At 48.7% G+C, this 19269-nt stretch overlaps 1 protein-coding gene across 1 annotated transcript; it reads left to right on the forward strand.

Annotated features, from left to right (window-relative positions):
• Positions 1-3997: 3997 nt before the first annotated feature.
• On the forward strand, positions 3998-15671 carry HPRT1 (hypoxanthine phosphoribosyltransferase 1). Its single transcript, XM_063313331.1, has 9 exons — positions 3998-4122; positions 7440-7546; positions 8596-8779; positions 10414-10479; positions 11450-11467; positions 11954-12036; positions 13518-13564; positions 14161-14237; positions 14702-15671. The coding sequence occupies exons 1-9, from the start codon at positions 4090-4092 to the stop codon at positions 14747-14749; spliced, it is 663 nt and encodes a 220-aa protein (XP_063169401.1). The 5' UTR covers positions 3998-4089; the 3' UTR covers positions 14750-15671.
• Positions 15672-19269: the final 3598 nt, after the last annotated feature.

Consider the following 19269-nt stretch of genomic DNA (forward strand, 5'->3'; position numbering starts at 1 on the left):
AAGTAAATTCTGTTGCATTGAGAAGAGAGGTTCTGTTTTAGCCCATTGCCTGTTGTATTTTTTTTTTTTTTTTTTGCTTGCAGGGAATTTTCTACAGGCACCTTTGGAAAGGATGCTGTATATTCTGCCATGTTATTCTCATCGGCTCCTGCTGCAGTTGTAAACTGGGCCTTATTTCTATCATGCCTTCCTGGACTGGGGTCACAGCAACTGTGCTGGAACAGAGCTTCTCCCCAACAGCATTTTTTGCTTCTAGGACAAAAGAGCCCAACAGAAGAACAGAACTTAGTCTACTCACTCCACAGACTTTGCTCTCATTTCCCACCAAGTCTTCAATACTGTTGTAAATATTCAGTCATATAGTGCTATCAATGTGTGTGGTCCTTAGAAGTATAAACAAAGTGGTCCCTGCTTCTAACAAGTTCATTGTCTAAAATTTATCTTGGAGAGACAAGAGATTAGGGGGAAGAAAGTGAGGCAGAAGACCCTGCTTGTACAGCATGTCTTGTAATCTTGTGCTTACTTGAAATACGCCATACTAAACATGGTAAGATTTATTTCTGACCAAATGATGGTGTTGCACTTGATTCAAAAGCACCTGTAATTCTTGGCTATGCCTAAAAAAAGCTCTTCAGTTCTGCTTGGAGTTTTTGTTGCAGTTTTAAACAGGATTAGAACTAATCCGGGTTTTATTTTAAATGCAGTAATAGGTGTACAAAGAAAAATGGCTTTTCTGGGTTTCATAGTACAGTCTTCCCTTTGCCTTCATTCCTCTGACAAAACAGCTTTCTGTCTTTGGAAAGCCCATGATTGTCTTCATGCCCCAAATAAATCTATCTTTCTTTGAATTGTCAGCCCCACCAGCGTATGGCTTCGCTCTTGAAGCATAAGAGGCGCGTTCTGTTCGAAACTGTATAGAGGCCGTCCTCACTGTCATTTTTGTTCTTTAGAATGCACAAAAGCAATGATGGTACTACAAGTGTATTACATTTCAGATCTCCCAACAGGCAGAAGTTTTTTAGGTGGTAGGTAGAGAACAAAGCAAGAGACAGCAGGAAACATTGAAAATAAATCCAGCAGCAAAGATAAAACTTCAAGTTCTGAAATGTTACAATAGTTGCTAAAATAGATTAGAAAGTAAAAGGGTAATGATCCAGCACATCTGGTGGTGATGTAGGTATCAGTGAGTGATTTGAAGGATATCACCATGTCTTAGTTTAATAGAAGCATCTGGAAGAGAACCTTGGGTAGATATGACGGAAATTCCTCCAAGTAGCCGGGTCCTTATGCCATGTAGGGCTGTAAACAGAGGTAGAAATGGGCTTCTCTAGATCCTGCACTCACTTGATTAGCAGTCTCAGGGCAAGCTCTTTGCAGGTTCAAGTTGGCAGGATGGTAGGATTCACCCTAATGTATGTTAACTGCCTTGAATTCAGCCATTACCAGTGCAACCACTGGAACAAGAAACACAGGTAATCTTTAACAAACCATACTTGTCCTACCTGCTGAGCAAAGGACAGAAGGCACAGAGAGCCTCTGATCCATGGTCTTTACAGCCTACAGGTGTTCTCCCTTGTGGGGCAAATTAGCATATGCCAAGAGAACCATAGCAACGCATGCAACTCACACCAACAGTTTCTGTAGGAATAAAACAAAAGGCAGTACAAGCAAGAGGTCAAGTGTCTTTTATGAAGAGCTACAGTGTAACGTATTTTTTGTTAATTAAAAAATGGTACTCTGCATTCTCAGGCATCTGCCATTCAGGAGAGCAGCACACAGGTAACAGAAAAGCCCAAGAATGCTAGCTTCGGGAGGATTTCTTCTGATTGCACCCTTCTGTCTACCAATCTCAGGAAATAGGAGGAGGGAGGAGTATTAGTTACATTTGCTGCCTTGAGTTATTTATAAAAATAATAAAGGTGGGATAATAAATAAATAGCCCTCTATTCACCTGGACTGCTAGTCTACCTTGCTGAAACAGACTTTAATATCCATGTGAAACATTTTAGCTCTTAACATCTATCTCAGATCTTACTGAGACTGGCAAAGGGGAAAAGACAGCAAACCTCCACTTAAGACAGACTTCCCCCAATTTGGTGTCCTCCAGACGTGTACCATTTAACAGCCAACTTTCCAGCCAATATGGTAATTGCAAAGAATTAAAGGAATTGTCATATGCATTGTAGGATGTCCAAACTGGGGGAGGCTGGTCCAAAGAACTGGATATCCCTACATTCAGTTTCATGACTTCCAGAATAGGTAGGGATTCTCTTGAATTTGAGGATCTAGACATTTTGTTTTGGAGGAGGGAGTAGGAAGAGCTAAGTTTTTGGATTTTGATGTTGAAAAGAATGGCTTCTTGGAAACGAGTGGCCAGGTCAAAAAGGACCATGGCTGATTTATGTAAATGTTAAAATACTACCCTCCCTCCATTGAAACAATACAGTAAGTAAAAAAAAACACTAAAAGCATATTGAATCTTAAAAACTATGGGGCAAAATTAAACACCCAGGTCTATATGGAAAGGGAAGAAAGAAGTCTTTAAGGATTTTGTCTTCTGAGGGGGGAAAAGAAGGCCAAGCTCAGCACTGCTTGTGTTAGTTGCACACAAACCCATGTCAAGCCTCTGGCTTCTTTGTGTACAGATCGCCAGGAGCGGGGAAAGCTACAACCAGCCCAGTAGATCACCTGGTTTCCCTCCAAAGATCCCAGGCTGTGTCTGAAATGAGGTTTTTGCATTTGCACAAACGCCTATTAGGTTTGGCTGCTAGCATGGTGGGGGTCCTGTGTTGTGAGAATCCATCTGCTTCCGCAAGGGTTCGGCCTTTTGTGCAGACCCAGATGTGGGTCAATTCTGCACCCAGCCCGGTGGCCTCTGCTCCCCTTCCCACTTTAGTTTGGCACCGTCTTGGGCATTTTGGGCTGTGGAAGCGTGGCTGGGCTTAAGCCATGATTTATTTGGACCCTGGCTGGGCTCATGCCTCACCTGTGCTTCCATGGTGCATTAAACCATAATGCAGTGTGAACCTGTCCAGGGCGGGGCGGGGGTGTTGGTATTTGATAAATCCTGCCTATGGAAACCATAGCTTAGTGGCTCTGCTTCCACAATAGGCTGGGGCTAGTTTGGAGCGCCAAGATTTGTACAAACAGGAGCAACTGGGCTACCTCAGCCAGTCCCTCTTGTAAGAGTAAGTATTACTACTCCCGAGTGAGGTATGGGGGTTCTTGCTAACTCTTCCCTAACCCCTGGGAGGTAACGAGGCCCCAGTACAGCGTCTCTACCATTGTCGTCCTCATCCAGATTTTGGCAGTTGCTGTTCCTCTGACCCCTTCCCCCAAAATCATGGTTGCCTCGGGTAAACAGGTCAGGGACGGCTGGCGAAAAGCGCAGCTGCCCACTCTGGCTTGATCACCACCATCAGAATGAGCAGGGGCTGCGGTGGTGCCTCTTGCTACTCATTTACTTATTTATTTATCAAAATTGTCACCGCCCATCTCCTCCGACCGGAGGGACTCTGGGCGGTTTACAACACAGAACAAATACACAATAAAAACTCAGATAAATACACGATAAAGTTCCAATAAAATCCCATTGAAACTCCTTCCCTGAACCCTGAGGTCAGTGGGTGCAGGGAAGGGGCATCAAGGCAGCCAGTGCCTATATTGTGTTATAACTGTTAAGCCAGATTTGGGGAGCTGCCTTCCCCAAGCCCTGATCAGCCGCGGTAACGAGGTTTGGCAAGGGCTTGGCACAGCCGCCAACCCAGCTCCTCACCATTATTACCTACAGCCACGCCGGACTGGGGAGCTGCCTTCCGCGCAACCCGGCTCGCCGAGGGACCCGGGCCCGCGCGCGCTCAGCAGAAGCGCCGGCCCGGCCCGGCCCGGCGGGAGGGGCGCGCGCCCCCGCCCAGCCCCGCCCCCTCCCCCCCCCGCCCGGCGCGAGGCCGCGCGGCCATGTTGTGCGGGAGGGCCGCGCGCCTTCCCCGCCCCCCGCCAGGACCGGCCCCGGCAGCGGCGGCGGCAGCACCGGCGGCGGGGCAGCAGGAGGAGCGCGGCGGCCGCTTTCCCGCCGCCCAGCCCGCGGCCATGGCCGGAGGCAGCGGCGGCCGCTGCATCGTGGTGAGGGCCGCGAGGGGCGGGGGCGCCGTCGCCGCGCTGCCTGGCAACAGGGCGCGGAAGGGGGGCTTTCGGTGCGAGGTGGGAAGACTTGCGCGCGCCCCCCGGCCTGGGGCGGCCCCTTGCCGGGAGGGAGGAAGCCGAGAGCGGGGATCCTGCGGAGCCCCAGGCGAAGGGTCTCTGGGCATGTGCAGAGCACCTCCTGCCCCTCCCTTCCCCCAGGCCGCCTCAGTCTGCTGCATCCAAATCTACCCAGTTTAACGAGCCCGGCGGGCCTTCGCCCCCCCACCAGTGGACCTGCCCCTTGGCCGGCAGGGGACGGCCGGCGGAGAGCGGGAGAGGGCCATCCTTGAGCCGGCGGGCCCGCGGGCGATGGGCGCCCGCCCGCCCGCCCCTGGCATTCCCTTTCGGGGCGGGGTGGCGCTGCCGTGCGGGAAGCCTGGCGCGGGGAGGCAGGCCGGCCTGCCAGCGAGGTGCCGCGGTGGGCTTCAGGGCCGGCCGGGCCGGCGTCCTCTGGGGAAGAAGGGCCCTGCCGGGTGGGCTGCGGCCCCCGTGCCCACCGCGACGAAAGGCGGCAGCGAGGGCGAGGCGCGTCGTGCCCGACCCCGAGAGCCCCCCGCGGTTTTGGAGAAAGGGCGGTGAGCAGCTCGGGGGTGGGAAAAGCCCGCAGCCGGGAGAGGCGCGCGTAGCACGGCCAGCTCTGGGGGTGGCCTTCCAGAGGCCTCTCCGCGGGCCGGAGGGTGCCGCCGAGCGGGGCCCTTGCCCGTGTGAGGCAAGTCCTTGGAAGGGAAATTCAAAAGTTTTGCATGCTTAGTGGCTTGCTAGCAGGATGTCTCGGTGTCTCGCGGGGGCATCGTGCCCAGGGGGTATCCTTGAAAGAGCGATCCATCTACGAAGGAGCGCGTCCCGAGACTCCTGAAAAACCTGCGGGGCACGCCTGGTGAGCCTGGCCGGCCGGCCGTGACTCCCCAGCAGGCAGCGGCCAGCCGCGTTCGTTCATCGAGCACGTGCTGAGATGAGCGACTTCCTGCTCAAGGAAGGGCCACAGGCTTGAAGAAAACCTCTGATGCCTGCTCCGATGGGCTTGGCCAAACCCAGCTGTTTCATCCACAGAAAAGGGTCTTCGGTTGGGTGATGGAGCTGAAGGTCAAATAGAAAAGGCTGTATCGGGTATCACTTCTCCCCCCGCCCGCCCCCCCCCCCGCAATAATGCAATGTCTTGCTTTATGGTAGAGCCTTTGAAAATACAGAAGATAACGGGAAATCTTGGGTGTCAGCTCCTCATCTGTCAGTGTGCTGCTTTCCTGTGTGTCTGAAACTGTTTTGATTATATTTTTTTAACTGGGGAGGGGGCTATATGTACAGGAAGTAGAGTGCTGCTCCAACAGATTTAGTAAGGAGAAAAGAATATCACCCCAAAATGGAGGCTTTTAAGTGGTCCTGCATCTTTTGCACCCTAGCATATAGGTTTGTGGGTAGCAGAAGACATTTATCGTATCCAGACCCTCTCCTTTTAAGAGGGGAGAGCAGGTGTTCCTGTGTGATATATTTGATTTTCCCCTTCCTCTCTCTTAAATGTGTATAAGTAGTCTAGAGCTGTGAACCTGAGGGAAATCTCACGAGGTTCTGCCCTATCAGGGTGTTGCAGATAGGACACTGCAAACTTCCAAGCTGTTTTTTATTGCTTTACTGTTTTCATTCTCCCTTTTACTGAAGATAAGAGCACGTGGCTGTGGAAAAGGCAGAAAATTGTCCTTCGAGGACCCTAATAATGAAAGCAGACATGACGTTGGTGTGCTAAAAACCCCAGAGTAATCTGAATGTTGCTGCTTAATAATCATGCTAGTTTCTGTACTGCATTTGAACTGATCTCAAAAGCCATTCTGGGTTGAAATCTGCTTTTTTATCAGTCTGCCTGAGCCCTCCGTTGCATTGATTAAAAAGAAGCAGAGGAAGAGGACTAGCTTTATTTCATTCTGACAAAGAGTGCACAAAAGACTGGCTGGCCTCTGCACTTTAGCTGGTTGTTTGGATTTGGAGAACGTTTCTCAAGAGATTTTGACTACAAGGGATTCCTTCTCTAGTTCTGTACTGGCGCTCAGGTTATAGGCACACAGAATATTGGATAAGTAAATGGTGTGTATAAGCCTTGCCATGGATACAGGGAGCCCTTCCTGCATATGCTTTGCATAAAGTGAAATATAGCTCTAACGATAACGGAAGGTTGCTTGCTTTGGTTGAAAGTGAGTTTTTTTCAAAAAATGCATCAAAACATTTTTGGTTTCGGTATGTTGCATTTTGTCAGGTACTGCTTGAGGCACTGAATCATGGCTCAGACATGTTAAAAATAATTAAAGTTCACTCAACAGTTCTGAATAGGCCCTCCATTGCAAGTGTTTGGATTCTCTGCAGAAGATGTTCACACGCTGGGGTCACAATCAAGATTGAATCTTTGCAGGCTCACTTACCTCTTTCAGTAAAATATGGGTGCATCCACAACCTCAGAACCCAGTGCTTCGTGTGTGCACACTTGTGTGGTGCAGCTTTTCTTGTGGGGTTCATTGATCAGAAGTTACCTGTATTGTGAAATATGTAATATGTTTTTAATGGGAACCCAGTGCCCAGCCCAAAGCTGGGAGCAGATTGTGATAATGTGCAGCGTCCAGCCAGTGCATTTTCCTGCAGGATGTTGAATTCCAGGTTAAGTAAATGGATTGGCAGTGCCACAAGTAGAAATTAGCTTTTGAAGCTTATTTGACTAGGGTTGGCAGGACTAGAAAGTGTATGGGTGTCCTTTCCTGTATTGTTTAGTAGAGGAGGGAAGGTGTGGCAGGGAGGAAAGCAAATGTCAAAAACACTCTGGATATTAACCTTTGGTCCAGTGAAGCTTGCCAGCCTATATCTTAATGCCATGTGCGTAAAGCTCCTTTTGCATAAACACTTCTTATGAAGTCAGAAATTGTGGTCTATCCAGCCCGCAGCTTGCTCTGCCGACCATCCCTAGATCGCTCAATTCTTTCCCAGCGTGAGTTTTTCTTAAATGTTATTTGTACTTCAAATGAATGAAGAAAACTAGAATTGTCCAGACAGCCTGCAACAAATTAGCTAGTCCCAAAGAATTAAATAATTTTAAAGGGCGCAAATGCCACACCCTGAGATTTTTGAACAGGAAATGCCGAGAGTGAAGCCCCCGGCCACTGGTTTACAACTTCAAATTGGGGAGAACGCCCAGGGGACCAGTCTTGCTTCTGATGTGGCTGATCTCTGCAGGGACACATAATGTGTTCCATCTGACCTCGCCCTTTTTATCTTCTGTTTAGATTGGAGACGACGAACAAGGTTATGACCTGGACTTGTTCTGCATACCCAAACATTATGCAGATGATTTGGAAAAAGTCTACATTCCGCACGGACTTATTATGGACAGGTTTGTTTGACTTGCAGATATATTCTGAAATGCAGATTTCCCTGCAAGCCTCTACAAGCTTGCTTTCAGGAATTTTCCATTATGAAGAGTTACAAAGCTCACTTCTCTTAAACTGAAGGTGTATAAGTTCAGTCCATGAACCGCAGTGGAACATAAGTAAGAAACATCACCCATAAAGGGCACCGTTCTCTGAAATGGGCACACCACCTGCTAGGGTGGGCTCTGGTCTGTCACATTTCTATCAGATCCATGATAAGAAAAGGCCAGTCATCCATCTGCATCTCTACCACAAATGGCAAGCAGCATACATTTAGAAATGCCCCCAATATTTATTAACCTTAATCGTTCTGTTACCGTTTCTAAGCAGATGCCTAGCAATCTGGACATACAATACAGCTTCTGTAACTGCATACTCCTTTTCTTATAAAGGACATTTTCCTTACTCAAACGTGAGACCAAATGTGGGATCAAACACTGAATATTCTTCCTTAGATACTTAGAGGAAGTAATGTAGAATGCAAACGAAGTGGGCATGTAATGTGACACACACAGAAAGCTTACTGTGTTGGCCTGCTTTTCTGTCATATCTTGGAAGCCAGGCTCTTCAGCTTGAGAGCCCTTCACTCGCTGCCTTGGTTCTGAATTACTGGCTGTTACCTATTGGGCTTCGGTAATCAAGTTCAGGCTGTCGCAGATCTGAATTCAGTTTCCTTTCCAAAAGCTCGGGCGCCTGATACCTTTTGTGGGTTGTCCAGTAACTATCTGGAGGCTGAGATTTGCTTTGGCACAAGCTGCCCTAGAAAATCAAGGGAGTTTGGCAGCACTACTATTAGATTAACCTTGACAAGTGAGAAAAAGCAGAAATCTCATTGACTAGTAAATAGTCATATTCACTGTAAAATGGGAGGTAAATACTCTTTGGGGGCAACGAAGCCCTGTTTGTTTTATCTTGGGATGTTCGTTTCCTAAAATTGGGTTGAAGCTACTGGGTTACCTGGTGCGAACATGGAGCGTCTCAGTAGTAAATCTCAAATTCTCTTTTTCTGCAGGACAGAGAGGTTAGCACGGGAAATTATGAAAGGCATGGGGGGCCACCACATTGTCGCTCTCTGCGTGCTCAAGGGAGGCTACAAATTTTTTGCTGATTTACTGGATTATATTAAAGCCCTGAATCGAAACAGTGACAAGTCCATTCCGATGACGGTCGACTTCATCCGACTGAAGAGCTACTGTGTAAGTTTGTCTGTTGGAGACACACTTTGGGACTTGGCTTATTGCCGGCTAGAATTTGGGGGCAGAAGTCCTACTCAGGCCTTCTCTTGGTGCCAAAGAACCTGAAACCGGAAAGGAGGGCTGTATTTGGAAACGGTTTGTGCTCCTCCTGTCTCCTTCAATTCTTAGTGCCAACGTGCCGTCTTGGAGTAGTGTTCTAGGAGAGCGGGATGGACTACGATTGGTTGTTTGCTTCAAAGCTTAATTCAGCAAGGAAAGGGGAGCATCTCAGTTGGGCTAAGAAAGGACCTCAACAGAAGGATAAAGACGATGTCTCTCTCAGAGCATTCATCGCTTGTTTTTCCAAAAGCAGTTTGGAAAAGTTGGTCTCAAGTTATGGCTTCAACATAAGTTCCTACAAGTCCTACATATAGCTCAGGGCATTTCTGTAGTAAAAGGCTGGCCAGTTTGTCAGCTGAGGAGTCGTGCTTAAATCCTTACAGGATCTTTAAAGAACTCAAACATTTGGGACTAAAGTGTCCAGTGAGTTGGATGAAGAATTGATAGGGCATTGAGTGATTTCATATCTTTTAAAGGTTTCTTAATGTACAAACGCATTTTCTTCATTTTTCATGGTTAGTGAGTAGATTGCAAATATAATGATATAATATTACAACACACGTAATGTCCCTGATTGGTAAAGTCATGATACCTGCGCAATACAGGTAATCCTCACTTACCAACTGCCTCCTTTAGCTACCATTCGAAGTTACGACGGTGTAAAAAAAAAAAAACAGATTTGTGACCAATTCTCGCATTTACAACCACTGCAGTGTCCCGGGGTCACATGATTGCCATTTGTGTGCTTTGCAACCAGCTTCCAACACGCAGAGTTAATGGAGAATGCGAAAGTAAAACCATAAGTCGCAGTCATGTGATGTCTCGCTTAATGGCTGTGGTGATTTGCTTAACAACCAAATGTGGAATGAAGTAAGCCCGTTGCGGTCACGTGCTTTTCTGCTTAGTGAACGCGGCACTTAGCAACAGAGCTGCTGGTCCCAGTTGTCGCTGAGGACTGTGTCGTTCTGTTCCTTGCTAGCGGTACACAAATGAGTGCGTGGGATGAAGACATGCAAGACATGGGGTATATTTTCAGTATGAATTTTCTAGTATCTGCTATCCTTTCTGGCAAACTCCCCCCATCCCTCATTCAGTTTTCTTGAATCACTGCCAGTGTAAAAGAAAACGCATTTTAGGAAACAGGAAGCTGCGTCTCTAAATAGGCATCTCCATTCATTGTGCACAGAAGCAATGTTCCGTATTTTGGCCAATTCATTTTTCGAGAAATGTTTGCTGCAGTCCGTACCCATTTCCCTGAGCATAAACCACATTTAAATCAGCAGGGCTTACTTTAGAGTATATGTGCATGAGGCCTGCAGGATTAGGCAAGGTGGTGAGAAGAAAACTTGTTTGCCAGATGCACGGCTTATTTGAGTCGCAGCTAAGAAAACATTACTTCTCCTCTGCAGTGAGGGAGGTGAAGCCATAAGCTTGCTAGCTTCATTTTCAAAAAGGGTTATGGTTTGTTTTTCCTTTCCTGGAGGTTTCTGTAGTACTAATAACAACTTTCCCTTTTTTTCCCTGCCTAAAATTAGAACGACCAGTCAACTGGCGATATAAAAGTAATTGGTGGAGATGACTTGTCAACCTTGACTGGGAAGGTATGTCCTAAAAGAAGAAATACAGAGTATGGATGCAGAGCCTTCTGGAAAGCAGTGATGTACAATGCTACACTTCGTTCATCAGTGAAATTTACTCAGAATGAAATGCAATTAAGGTGAAAGCGTTTCATTAAAAAGCACCATGCAAACGTTGCAGAGAATCCCCTCCATTTTGGCTTCGTCAGAAAGCGCTGCTGGCTGATGGTGTGGGTTCTTTCTGCCCCAGTAAATTTTGCATTTGCCAGTATACAGTGTCTCTGGAGTGGGGAGCAGGGTATACATTTTAACAGCACGTAAATAATGCCCTTATTCCTTTAGAAAAGAGAGTAGATGAAATTGGAAAAGTTAAACCCATGAATTCTTTTAAGCAAGGGGTACCTGTGTTGACCAGAACACTATTGCGTTGAATACCGGATCCTGGGGTCAACCCCCTCCCCCCAGACATTAGTTCAAGCAGGTTTTCTCAATGCCTTCCGGATGCCTCAAGTGCTCCCTTTTCTGAGTTTAACTGTAGAGTTCCTTGTTTTTAAAAGTTGCTCTGTAGATGTATGTTCAAAAACATTTGTTAGTTTTGACCAGGAGAAAGTATTTAAGGCACTTCAAAAATATCAGCTAACTAAAAGCATTTTGGGTTTCTTCCTAAAGCGTTTAATTCCATGTCTGTCTTAGTTTTAATTGTTACTATTTTGTGGTTAGAACTTTATGTTTGAACTTACTTGTTTAAGTTCCAAAGAATGTGCTAATGAGCTCTTAATAACTTGAATAATTTAAATGCAAAGTACAATTTGTAGCCATTTTCTTCTGGCTTGTTTTATAGATGGGGCATTTACCTATAATTATGTGCTAGTTAATTAGCAAAATACTGGACTGAAAAACAATAATCTTGAAAAAGCTTGGAAAAAATAGAAGTTGGAGTCCAGCATTGAATTAAAGTTGCTGATGGAGTTCTTTCTTTCTCTTTCTTTTTCAGAATGTCTTGATTGTAGAAGTAAGTACTACAGTTGGCATTTATTACTTTAATATGTATGGTTTGGGGCAGCGTCGCCTTGAGCTTTTGCTGCTTCCTTGCAAGGCTAGAGTAAGCAGTGTGGGTTGGAATCTTCTTCCCGAAAAAGTTGCTGCGGTTGCAAATTTCAAGGCAACTTCAAACTTGCCCATTTATTTTCTTTCTTCCTAAATCAGAAATACTGTTGGATGTATTAAATATCACGGTGACCAAATGCATGTTGATAATTCACATCAGAGTTTGCTTGTCTTTGTAAAAGGCCCTATAAAGATACTTGATCAAGTTTTAATAATGTATTTTAAGCCCTGCAGCTATCTTGTTTATTCTCTTCATTAGTTATGTTTACAGACATAATCTGCACCGGTGCAGCATTAATCTTATTCTGGCCAGTTATTCATCTGAGCAAGACACTCTGCGGTAATTTTCCTTCACAGGCTGCTTTGATCCGTTTGTTTGTTTGCTCCTCAGGATATAATTGACACGGGCAAGACAATGAAGACGCTCCTCTCTCTGCTCCAGCAGTACAATCCAAAGATGGTAAAAGTGGCCAGGTCTGAGCTTACTCTCCACTATCTCCATGTCACCTTGGGAAGACCTCAGGCAGAATAAAACCAGCCTGAAGGGATACAGCTTCGGGGGAAATGTTTAAGCTAATCCAGCCAGGGCAAAGGGTGTAGCTTTTTGCTCCGTAGCTTGCTGCAAGGATCTCAGTGGTTTCCCTTATGAAAAGCACGGGCTTGCCGTCAGAAGCCACATGGACTCGTTTATGTGCTTCAGTGAGCCAGTGTTTAATAACAGAGATTTGGGGGAAAGTATCTGCACAGCGTCCATCACACGTGGCTCTCAGAAGACCTATATTTTATATTTACGATCGCTGCAGCTTCAACATTCTCCCCACAACGGCTCTTGTACCCAACTCAGTAGCTGCTATAAATTAGACTTATTTATGTGCTGTATCAAGACCATTCTGCCTCCTTAAAACAAACCTCTTTGGTGGCTTTGATGTAATTGACTCCCAAAGTAGTTTGTCTTGCGGGCCGTTGAACTGAAGACAAGGTAGTGACTTTAGAGGGGCTTTGCTCTCTGCAGTAGGAGAATCCATAACGTTCCTGGCCGTTCCCCAAAGGTCTGTGATTTCAAGAAAGCCGCAGCATCACAAGTGGGGCTAACGGGTCATTAAAAAAGCGACTCGCTTCTTCGGCAGTCTGGAGTAACTGCCCATCTCTTCCCACATGAAGGGGGATCGGAGGGAACTTTGTTCGGGATGCTAAGGAGCTGCCTGGATCAGGAGACAGTGTGCCAAGGGGATCTGTTTCCCAGCCTGCCGGGTTCTGCCTCTGAAGCAGGCCATCTTACATTTTGGCTTGTATGCTTCCCCTCTGAGCCAGCAAGCTGACCAGCGTTTCCAGGATGTTCATTTCCCTACATTTCACAAGAAAGGTGTAACCGGTGATCGAAGCCAGAGATAGAAGGCTTGACAAAGCAGCTTACTGCCGGTTTCTGTTGCCTGTAGCAGGCTGCTCGAGCTGCCCTGCCTGGTCTTGCTCTGACCTTGGGCAGGCAAGGCTGATAGCAGACAAGCGGTCACTGAACCGGCTTCTGTACGGCAGAGATAACACACACACACACCCGTAGTAGGCTTGTGGGGAGAAAAATGTATCAGGCAGTGTGGGTGGGCCACTCACTCCTTCCTGCTGCCCAGGTTCACAGCAAGGCAGAAGCTGATGTGGGGAGGAAGTGGAGCGTGGCAGGGCTACAGCGTTTCCCCTTTCTCCTGCACTGCTTAAGGAGGCAGCAGGGGTCTTTCGTCTCCTCGGCCACCACCCTAGGCCTGCGCCAAGGAGCAACCTCCATGTGTGTCTAAAACTCGGAGAATTGCGGAAAGAACTGTCCTTCTGGCTCTCAGTTTGGTGTTTATTCTGTGCTGTACCAAGGAGGAAGGACAGAACATAATCCTTAGCTAGTGTGGAATCTATGGGCTGTATATAAATTTCGCTCACAGTTGACTTTCGTTTGCCATGTTTTCTGACAGCTTGTTGGTGAAAAGAACACCTCGAAGCGTAGGATACCGGCCTGATTGTAAGTGAATCTTGCATCATCTTAAGCGTAATCTTGTAGGAGCGGGTATAGGAGAAGGCCGTTGAACCAGACAGCAGTGGGCTGAAGCTGGTTGGGGAAAAGAGGATTGTGTAGCAGAGAATGGAGCTGGCGTACAACGCAGCTTTACTGTGCTTTGAAAAATCCAGTTGTTGGCGGTGTTTTTAAGCAAAAACACAGAGTGACTCACAGCATAAGCCAGTGCTCGGTCCCCTTCTGCTGAATGAGATTGACTCCCTAATCACTGCGTTTCGGGTTTCAGCTTAACAGCATTGGAGTCACACATGCAGCGTGTGCGTTAACGCTAATTTTTGGGGAGCTCTTCCACCTCCTCCTCTACTTCTTTACTCATGATAGAACTTTTAGTTGCATTAGGAGAATGCTAGTTGTTTTACTGACTGATGTATAACAACAAATAAAGCTGGTTCTATTTTTTAAAAAACGCCCACACTGTTTTGCTCCAGCACTCAACTAACCGCTCCAGTTACCCAAATAATGGTACCATCATTAACATTATTAGTGTGGTTGTCCCAACATTGCCTCAGTTTAACCCTCTGCTTAATTCTGGTTCTTTTCAGTTGTTGGTTTTGAAGTGCCGGACAAGTTTGTGGTTGGATATGCCCTAGATTATAATGAATACTTCAGAGATTTGAATGTAAGTAAGTAACACAGATCATCTCATTCGACAAATTTCACCCATGCCCTTACTCTGCTGCTTTTAGCGATGGGAAGGGGTCAAAACAAAGTGGAACGGCTTCTGTTCTTGGGCAACAGTGGTGGGAAAGTCCAGAGTCCCCCGGCCACCCGCATGCCCCTCAACCCACCTTTCTCAATCTGGTGCCCCTTTTGATTCTGGCTTCCCGCCGTTTGGTATGGTACAGACGGACAGACAAAGTTCATAAAACACAAGGCGGCAGCTTCTTGGCAAAGAAACGGTGTCGGCTTTCAAAGACCGTGTATTGGAGGAGCAGGGTGTTTATTTCAAATGTTGCCGCCCTCTGATGCCACTGGTATTCGCATCTCCTGCGCGCCAGAAGTAGGCTTACGCTACAAGGATCAGCGACTGGTCGGTCTTCTGCTTGTTACTAATTCAGAAGCATTTTACTTCCTGTGTTCCAGCACATCTGTGTGATAAGTGAGACCGGGAAACAGAAATACAAGGCATGACGATGCTGGTTTCATCGAACAGCAGCAAGGTCTCGGAGCCGCCATCCAGCGTCTGCCTTCTACCGGCGCCTTTTGGCCCCAGTCACCAGCTTCGGATCGTGGAGTGATCCAACGCTCTCGCCGTATTGCTTGCTATAACTTATTGCATGTACAGTATGGGAAACTCATCTTGTTCATTTACATTTGGAAAACTAAGAAAGTTCACTCTCCCTTTTTTTAAACTTGCACTATGCATCTTCTCGTTCTAGCTCCTCCCTTCAGACAACAAATTTCTCGTCCCCCCCTTTTAAACCTCATCAGCTCATGAAATAGTTATAAGTACTGTAAATGTATACGGCGTTTTAAGATGGGAAATCTATATTAGTAATATTTTTTAAAAAAACAAGTAATTTAAGTTTTATATTGTGAAGGAATGTAATTGAGATTGGGGGGGGGGGTGACCAGGTCGCTGCTCCAGGGGGTGGTGCTACGAAAGAGGCCTGAGGAGCAACCGTGGGGGGTGCGTCTTCTTGAAGGAGCTTTGATGCTGTTCTGCCACGCTGCTGGTTGGAGTTGCTTTAGTTACCTCTTGCAGAGTTAAAGAAAAGAGTCTCCTTGGGTCTGGGGGGAAAAAAAGAAAAATGTGGCAAAATCAAATGTTCCGGATTTCGCTCTGGAGGAGGAAGCACAGCCTTGTCCACTGGCCGTCCTTTGGCTAAAGCTGATCGAAGGGCAGTGGGAAAGCTGGTTTGCACAGCCGATGACGCACCGGTTCCCCACGGCTTCTCTCTCTGTAGTTCTGTTCTTCCTCCATCAGCTGAGTTGAGTTGCCTTTTGGATCCAGCCATCGTCTTTGTATTTTATGTCAGTGAAAAATTATTGTAACGCTGACCGTATGAGGTGCGCAAAACGGATGTACTTTAAAATAAAAGCTGTTTCTCCAGAGAGAGTGCTGCCCAGGCAGCTGAGCTGGCTTCACCATATACTTCAAGCAATCACCAGCTGTTGCCTCCTTTTTGTCTAAATTTCCCCATACTAGTCCCAGGCCAAATTGCTTCAATTGAAGCGAGTATTTGTAGCTCAGGGTTGAACTGTGGAGTCCTTGGTGCTCTCTGAGCCTTGTTTTCTTGCAGACGTTTCATTGCCAGACTAGGCAACATTCAGATACCATTCAAAAGGGACAATAGAAAAGCCAAAAGACCAGGACACTCCCTTGCCAGCAATCAACACCCAGATATGCAAGAATCAACACCAGGATTAACACCAGATGAACCATCAAACAGCACAGTACACCCCAACCAAGGAACTATTAACTCAGGCAATCAGCCAAGCAGCAAACAACAGCCCAATCAAAGAACTCCCAAGGAGAGCACAACACCCCCACCAACACAAGCAGGGCAAGCCACAGTATATAAACTGAGAGCAAGGCCCTCTCCCTCCTTGCACTGAAGATGTTGCCCAGTCTGGCAATGAAACGTCTGCAAGAAAACAACAAGGCTCAGAGAGCACCGAGGACTCCACAAATTGCTTCAATTTCAGGGAAGTGTTCTGGCCTGCCTTGTCCTGGGGGCAGGGGAGTAGCGTCTGGGCTGGTGGGGAAAATGCTTTTGGTTCTGGCAAAGTCAATTGGATAATCACTCTGAAAAACCCGTGTGTGGGTCGAAGAGGCTTTGCACAATGTCCTTTGTCCATTTACCTCTTGGTTGATCACCATGTGCATTTCAGGGGCTGGGTCCTTCACATCAGAGGTCTTGTCACAGGATTGTGGCTAATTCTGATGCTTTTAAGAAGTAAGTGCCTGGTGTATTCTTAAAATTTTAGGGATAATTTGTGTTCTATCCTCCAAGAAGGAAATAGCAGTTGCCGTTTTCTGCCCCAGTTCAGGATGGTGGTAGTGTTTTAAAATGAGTTTAAGCCTGTCCCATCATGGGCAGCATTTCCCTCTGCTGAATAAGCCTCTGGCTGTCGAAGGCTGACCTCTGCTGTTCCTTGTGCTGGGAGCACATTTTCAGTAGCAGCACATGAATAGGGCCACCTGCAATGCAGTTCACTTGCCAGGGGAGCCTGGTGGTGCCAGGCATGGGAGTGCCACAGAGACGTCAGGGAATCTTCTAGTGAATCCAGCGGTGCCCCAACACCTACCCACTTGCCCTGTTCGACCAACTTGCCTTGTTGCTGGGGGTGGGAATCACTCATTTGTGTTAAACCACAATGTGGCTTCTTCTGGGCCTAATGTGATGTATGGCTTAGTATCAAATATTAGCCAGGCCATGATTTGTTCCCCCAAACCATGGTTAAAAGCCAGTCTTGCAGAAATGGCTACAGAAAAGCCCAAAGACCCAGTCTCGCCGTTTCTCTTGCAAGTAAGCGTGGGAAAGGGCAAGGCAGTGAGAGGAGCAGCTGGATGGAGCTCCCGGCATTTAATGTTCAGGTGTGGTTTGCATGTGCTCGATTAGGGTTGATTTAAACAGACTTTATTGACACAGCCACATGGGTTTGTGCAACATGCTAAGCTATAAAACACAGTTTACAAATCAGAATGAATAGCTTCCCACGTTGCGTCAAGTCAAAGGCATTACTGGGTGATGGAATCCAGCCTTTGCCTTACAGGGAAAAAAAGATTCCTACGCACGTGGTGGTTCCACATTTTAGACTGGTGGTTTGTCAGTGACAGTGTGTCTATTCCTAATTAGTGTTTGATGCTGTTATCTATCAGCATGGCTAGACTGGAAATAACAGCAGGGGCGTGTCTCAGACACCCTCAGGAGCTGCAGTACAGAAGAGAGAAATGTGTTACCTCCTTGGGAGCAAAATGCACTCTTTGAGCCCAAGAAAGGGCTCCAGTTCCAGGTTGTCTGGATGTGGAAATTCTAAAACTAGTTTGCCCAGCAAGCTCGCTCCACTTGGTTCAGAGAGGGCAGGTTAGACGTTTTGCACCCTACAGAGCCGGCTGGCTTGTGCCTTTCCCCGGTCAGGTGAGGCTGGGAGATCTGGAAACTCCCTGGAGTCTTCCTGAATAAATGGCCCTTTCTCTGAGTTTCCCGGCAAATTTCCCGGAATCGCCGGCGTCATCCGGCCCTTGGGCAAGAGAAACAGACAAGACACCAGGTAACGCTGCAGATGATGGAGCGGAGGTGCCTCGCTGCCACTGGCGCTCAGCCGGCGGGAAGAAAAGGCGGTCCGGCCCAGACATCGCGGGGGCAAATGCCGCTGCGGGAGAGACGGGCCTCAGGCCTCGGCCCCTTCCTTTAAGACTGCCCCGGCAGCAGCAACGCCCGCCCGCCGCCACGGAACGCTCCCTCCTGCGAGCGAGCAGCTCCCCGCGTAAGCTGCCCGGGGTAGGCGGGGGCGAGCCCGGAGCCCCGACGCTGCTCCGCCGCTCCTGGTCCCGGGCGAAATGGAGGCCACCGCCCCTCATCCCCCCGGGGAGCCCCGCTGCGGGCGAGCCGTCCCCGGTCTCTCGGAGCCCCGAAGCACGGGGCGGAGCTCGGTCGCGCGCCGCGCCGTCTGGGCAGAAAGCAGCGAGGGGATCCCGCCGGCAAGGGACGAACGGCGTCGCCTCCAGGTGCCACCAGACCCTGCGACGGCTGTGCGGGACTCCAAGGAAAAGCTTAGCAAGCCCTCCCTGCTTTTGTTTTTTTGGGGGGGGGAGCGGAGGGGAAGCAGCCACCTCTTCAATTCTCACCGCAATCCTACTTCGCCTTTCCGCTAGGAGCTCAAAGTTGCGCGCCCCGAGGTCTCTCTTCACCCTCCCAACGCGCCCCCTGTGAGGTAGGCTGGGCTGGGGCACGACCAAGGCCGCCTATTAGAAGAGGAGTTCAAGGCGGGGCTCGCTTCGGCGGGCACCGGACGCCCTCCGCACAGGTCAAGGTCGGCTAAGCCTGGCTTTTCCCGCAAACTCAGCGGCGGACAAGCGAGCCCCGACGTCGGCCGGCCAAGGCCACCCCGGATCACCCTCAGGCAGCCCCAGGGCTCCCTTTGCTCTGCCAGGCTGCTCCCGGAGAGCGCGCTGGGGGGCGACGGGGGTCCCAGCGGCACCAGGCTCGCCGGCCGCGCCAAGGGACCAGCCCAGCGGCGGGACTGGGTGGGGCCGCCCGACGCCGCGCACCTCCCGGCTCTTCCCGGCCCGCGCGAGCCTCTCCGGGGACAAGCGCGGGGGCAAGCTCTCGGCCTCTGCTTCCCGACCGGAGGCGGAGGAGACGCGAGCGCGCGCTTCCCAGGAGAACCCGCCGCCCCCGGGGAAGCGGAGGACGCGCTCGAAGGGACTTAGGCGCCTCTCCTCCGCCAGGGAGGCGCAGCTGCGCGCCCAGCCGGGTGGGCCTGGGGGTCCGACTGGAGAAGGGCAGCAGCCGGCCCTCCCTGCAAACTCTGTTTTTTTCTTTTTAAACTGAACCGGGTTGTCCTGAAGTTCTGCGAGCCCCGGCCCGAGCGCCGTCGATCACGGCCGGGTTCTTTACGTTCTGAGGCTTGCCCGCCTCGTGCAAAATTACACCCAAGCCGACAAGGCTTGAAGAGTCTCCTTGAGCTGCTGTTCCCTCGGG

The sequence above is a fragment of the Candoia aspera genome, chromosome 12 (assembly GCF_035149785.1).
Source record: "Candoia aspera isolate rCanAsp1 chromosome 12, rCanAsp1.hap2, whole genome shotgun sequence".
In the NCBI taxonomy this organism is placed as follows: Eukaryota; Metazoa; Chordata; class Lepidosauria; order Squamata; family Boidae; genus Candoia; species Candoia aspera.

Excerpts from the sequence above, each read along its gene's own strand:
- HPRT1 (XM_063313331.1), top strand. The coding sequence starts at position 4,090 with ATGGCCGGAGGCAGCGGCGGCCGCTGCATCGTG. Across the intron at positions 4,123-7,439 it reads GCGGCGGCCGCTGCATCGTG|ATTGGAGACGACGAACAAGG; the intron begins GTGAGGGCCGCG and ends TCTTCTGTTTAG. Across the intron at positions 8,780-10,413 it reads TCCGACTGAAGAGCTACTGT|AACGACCAGTCAACTGGCGA; the intron begins GTAAGTTTGTCT and ends GCCTAAAATTAG.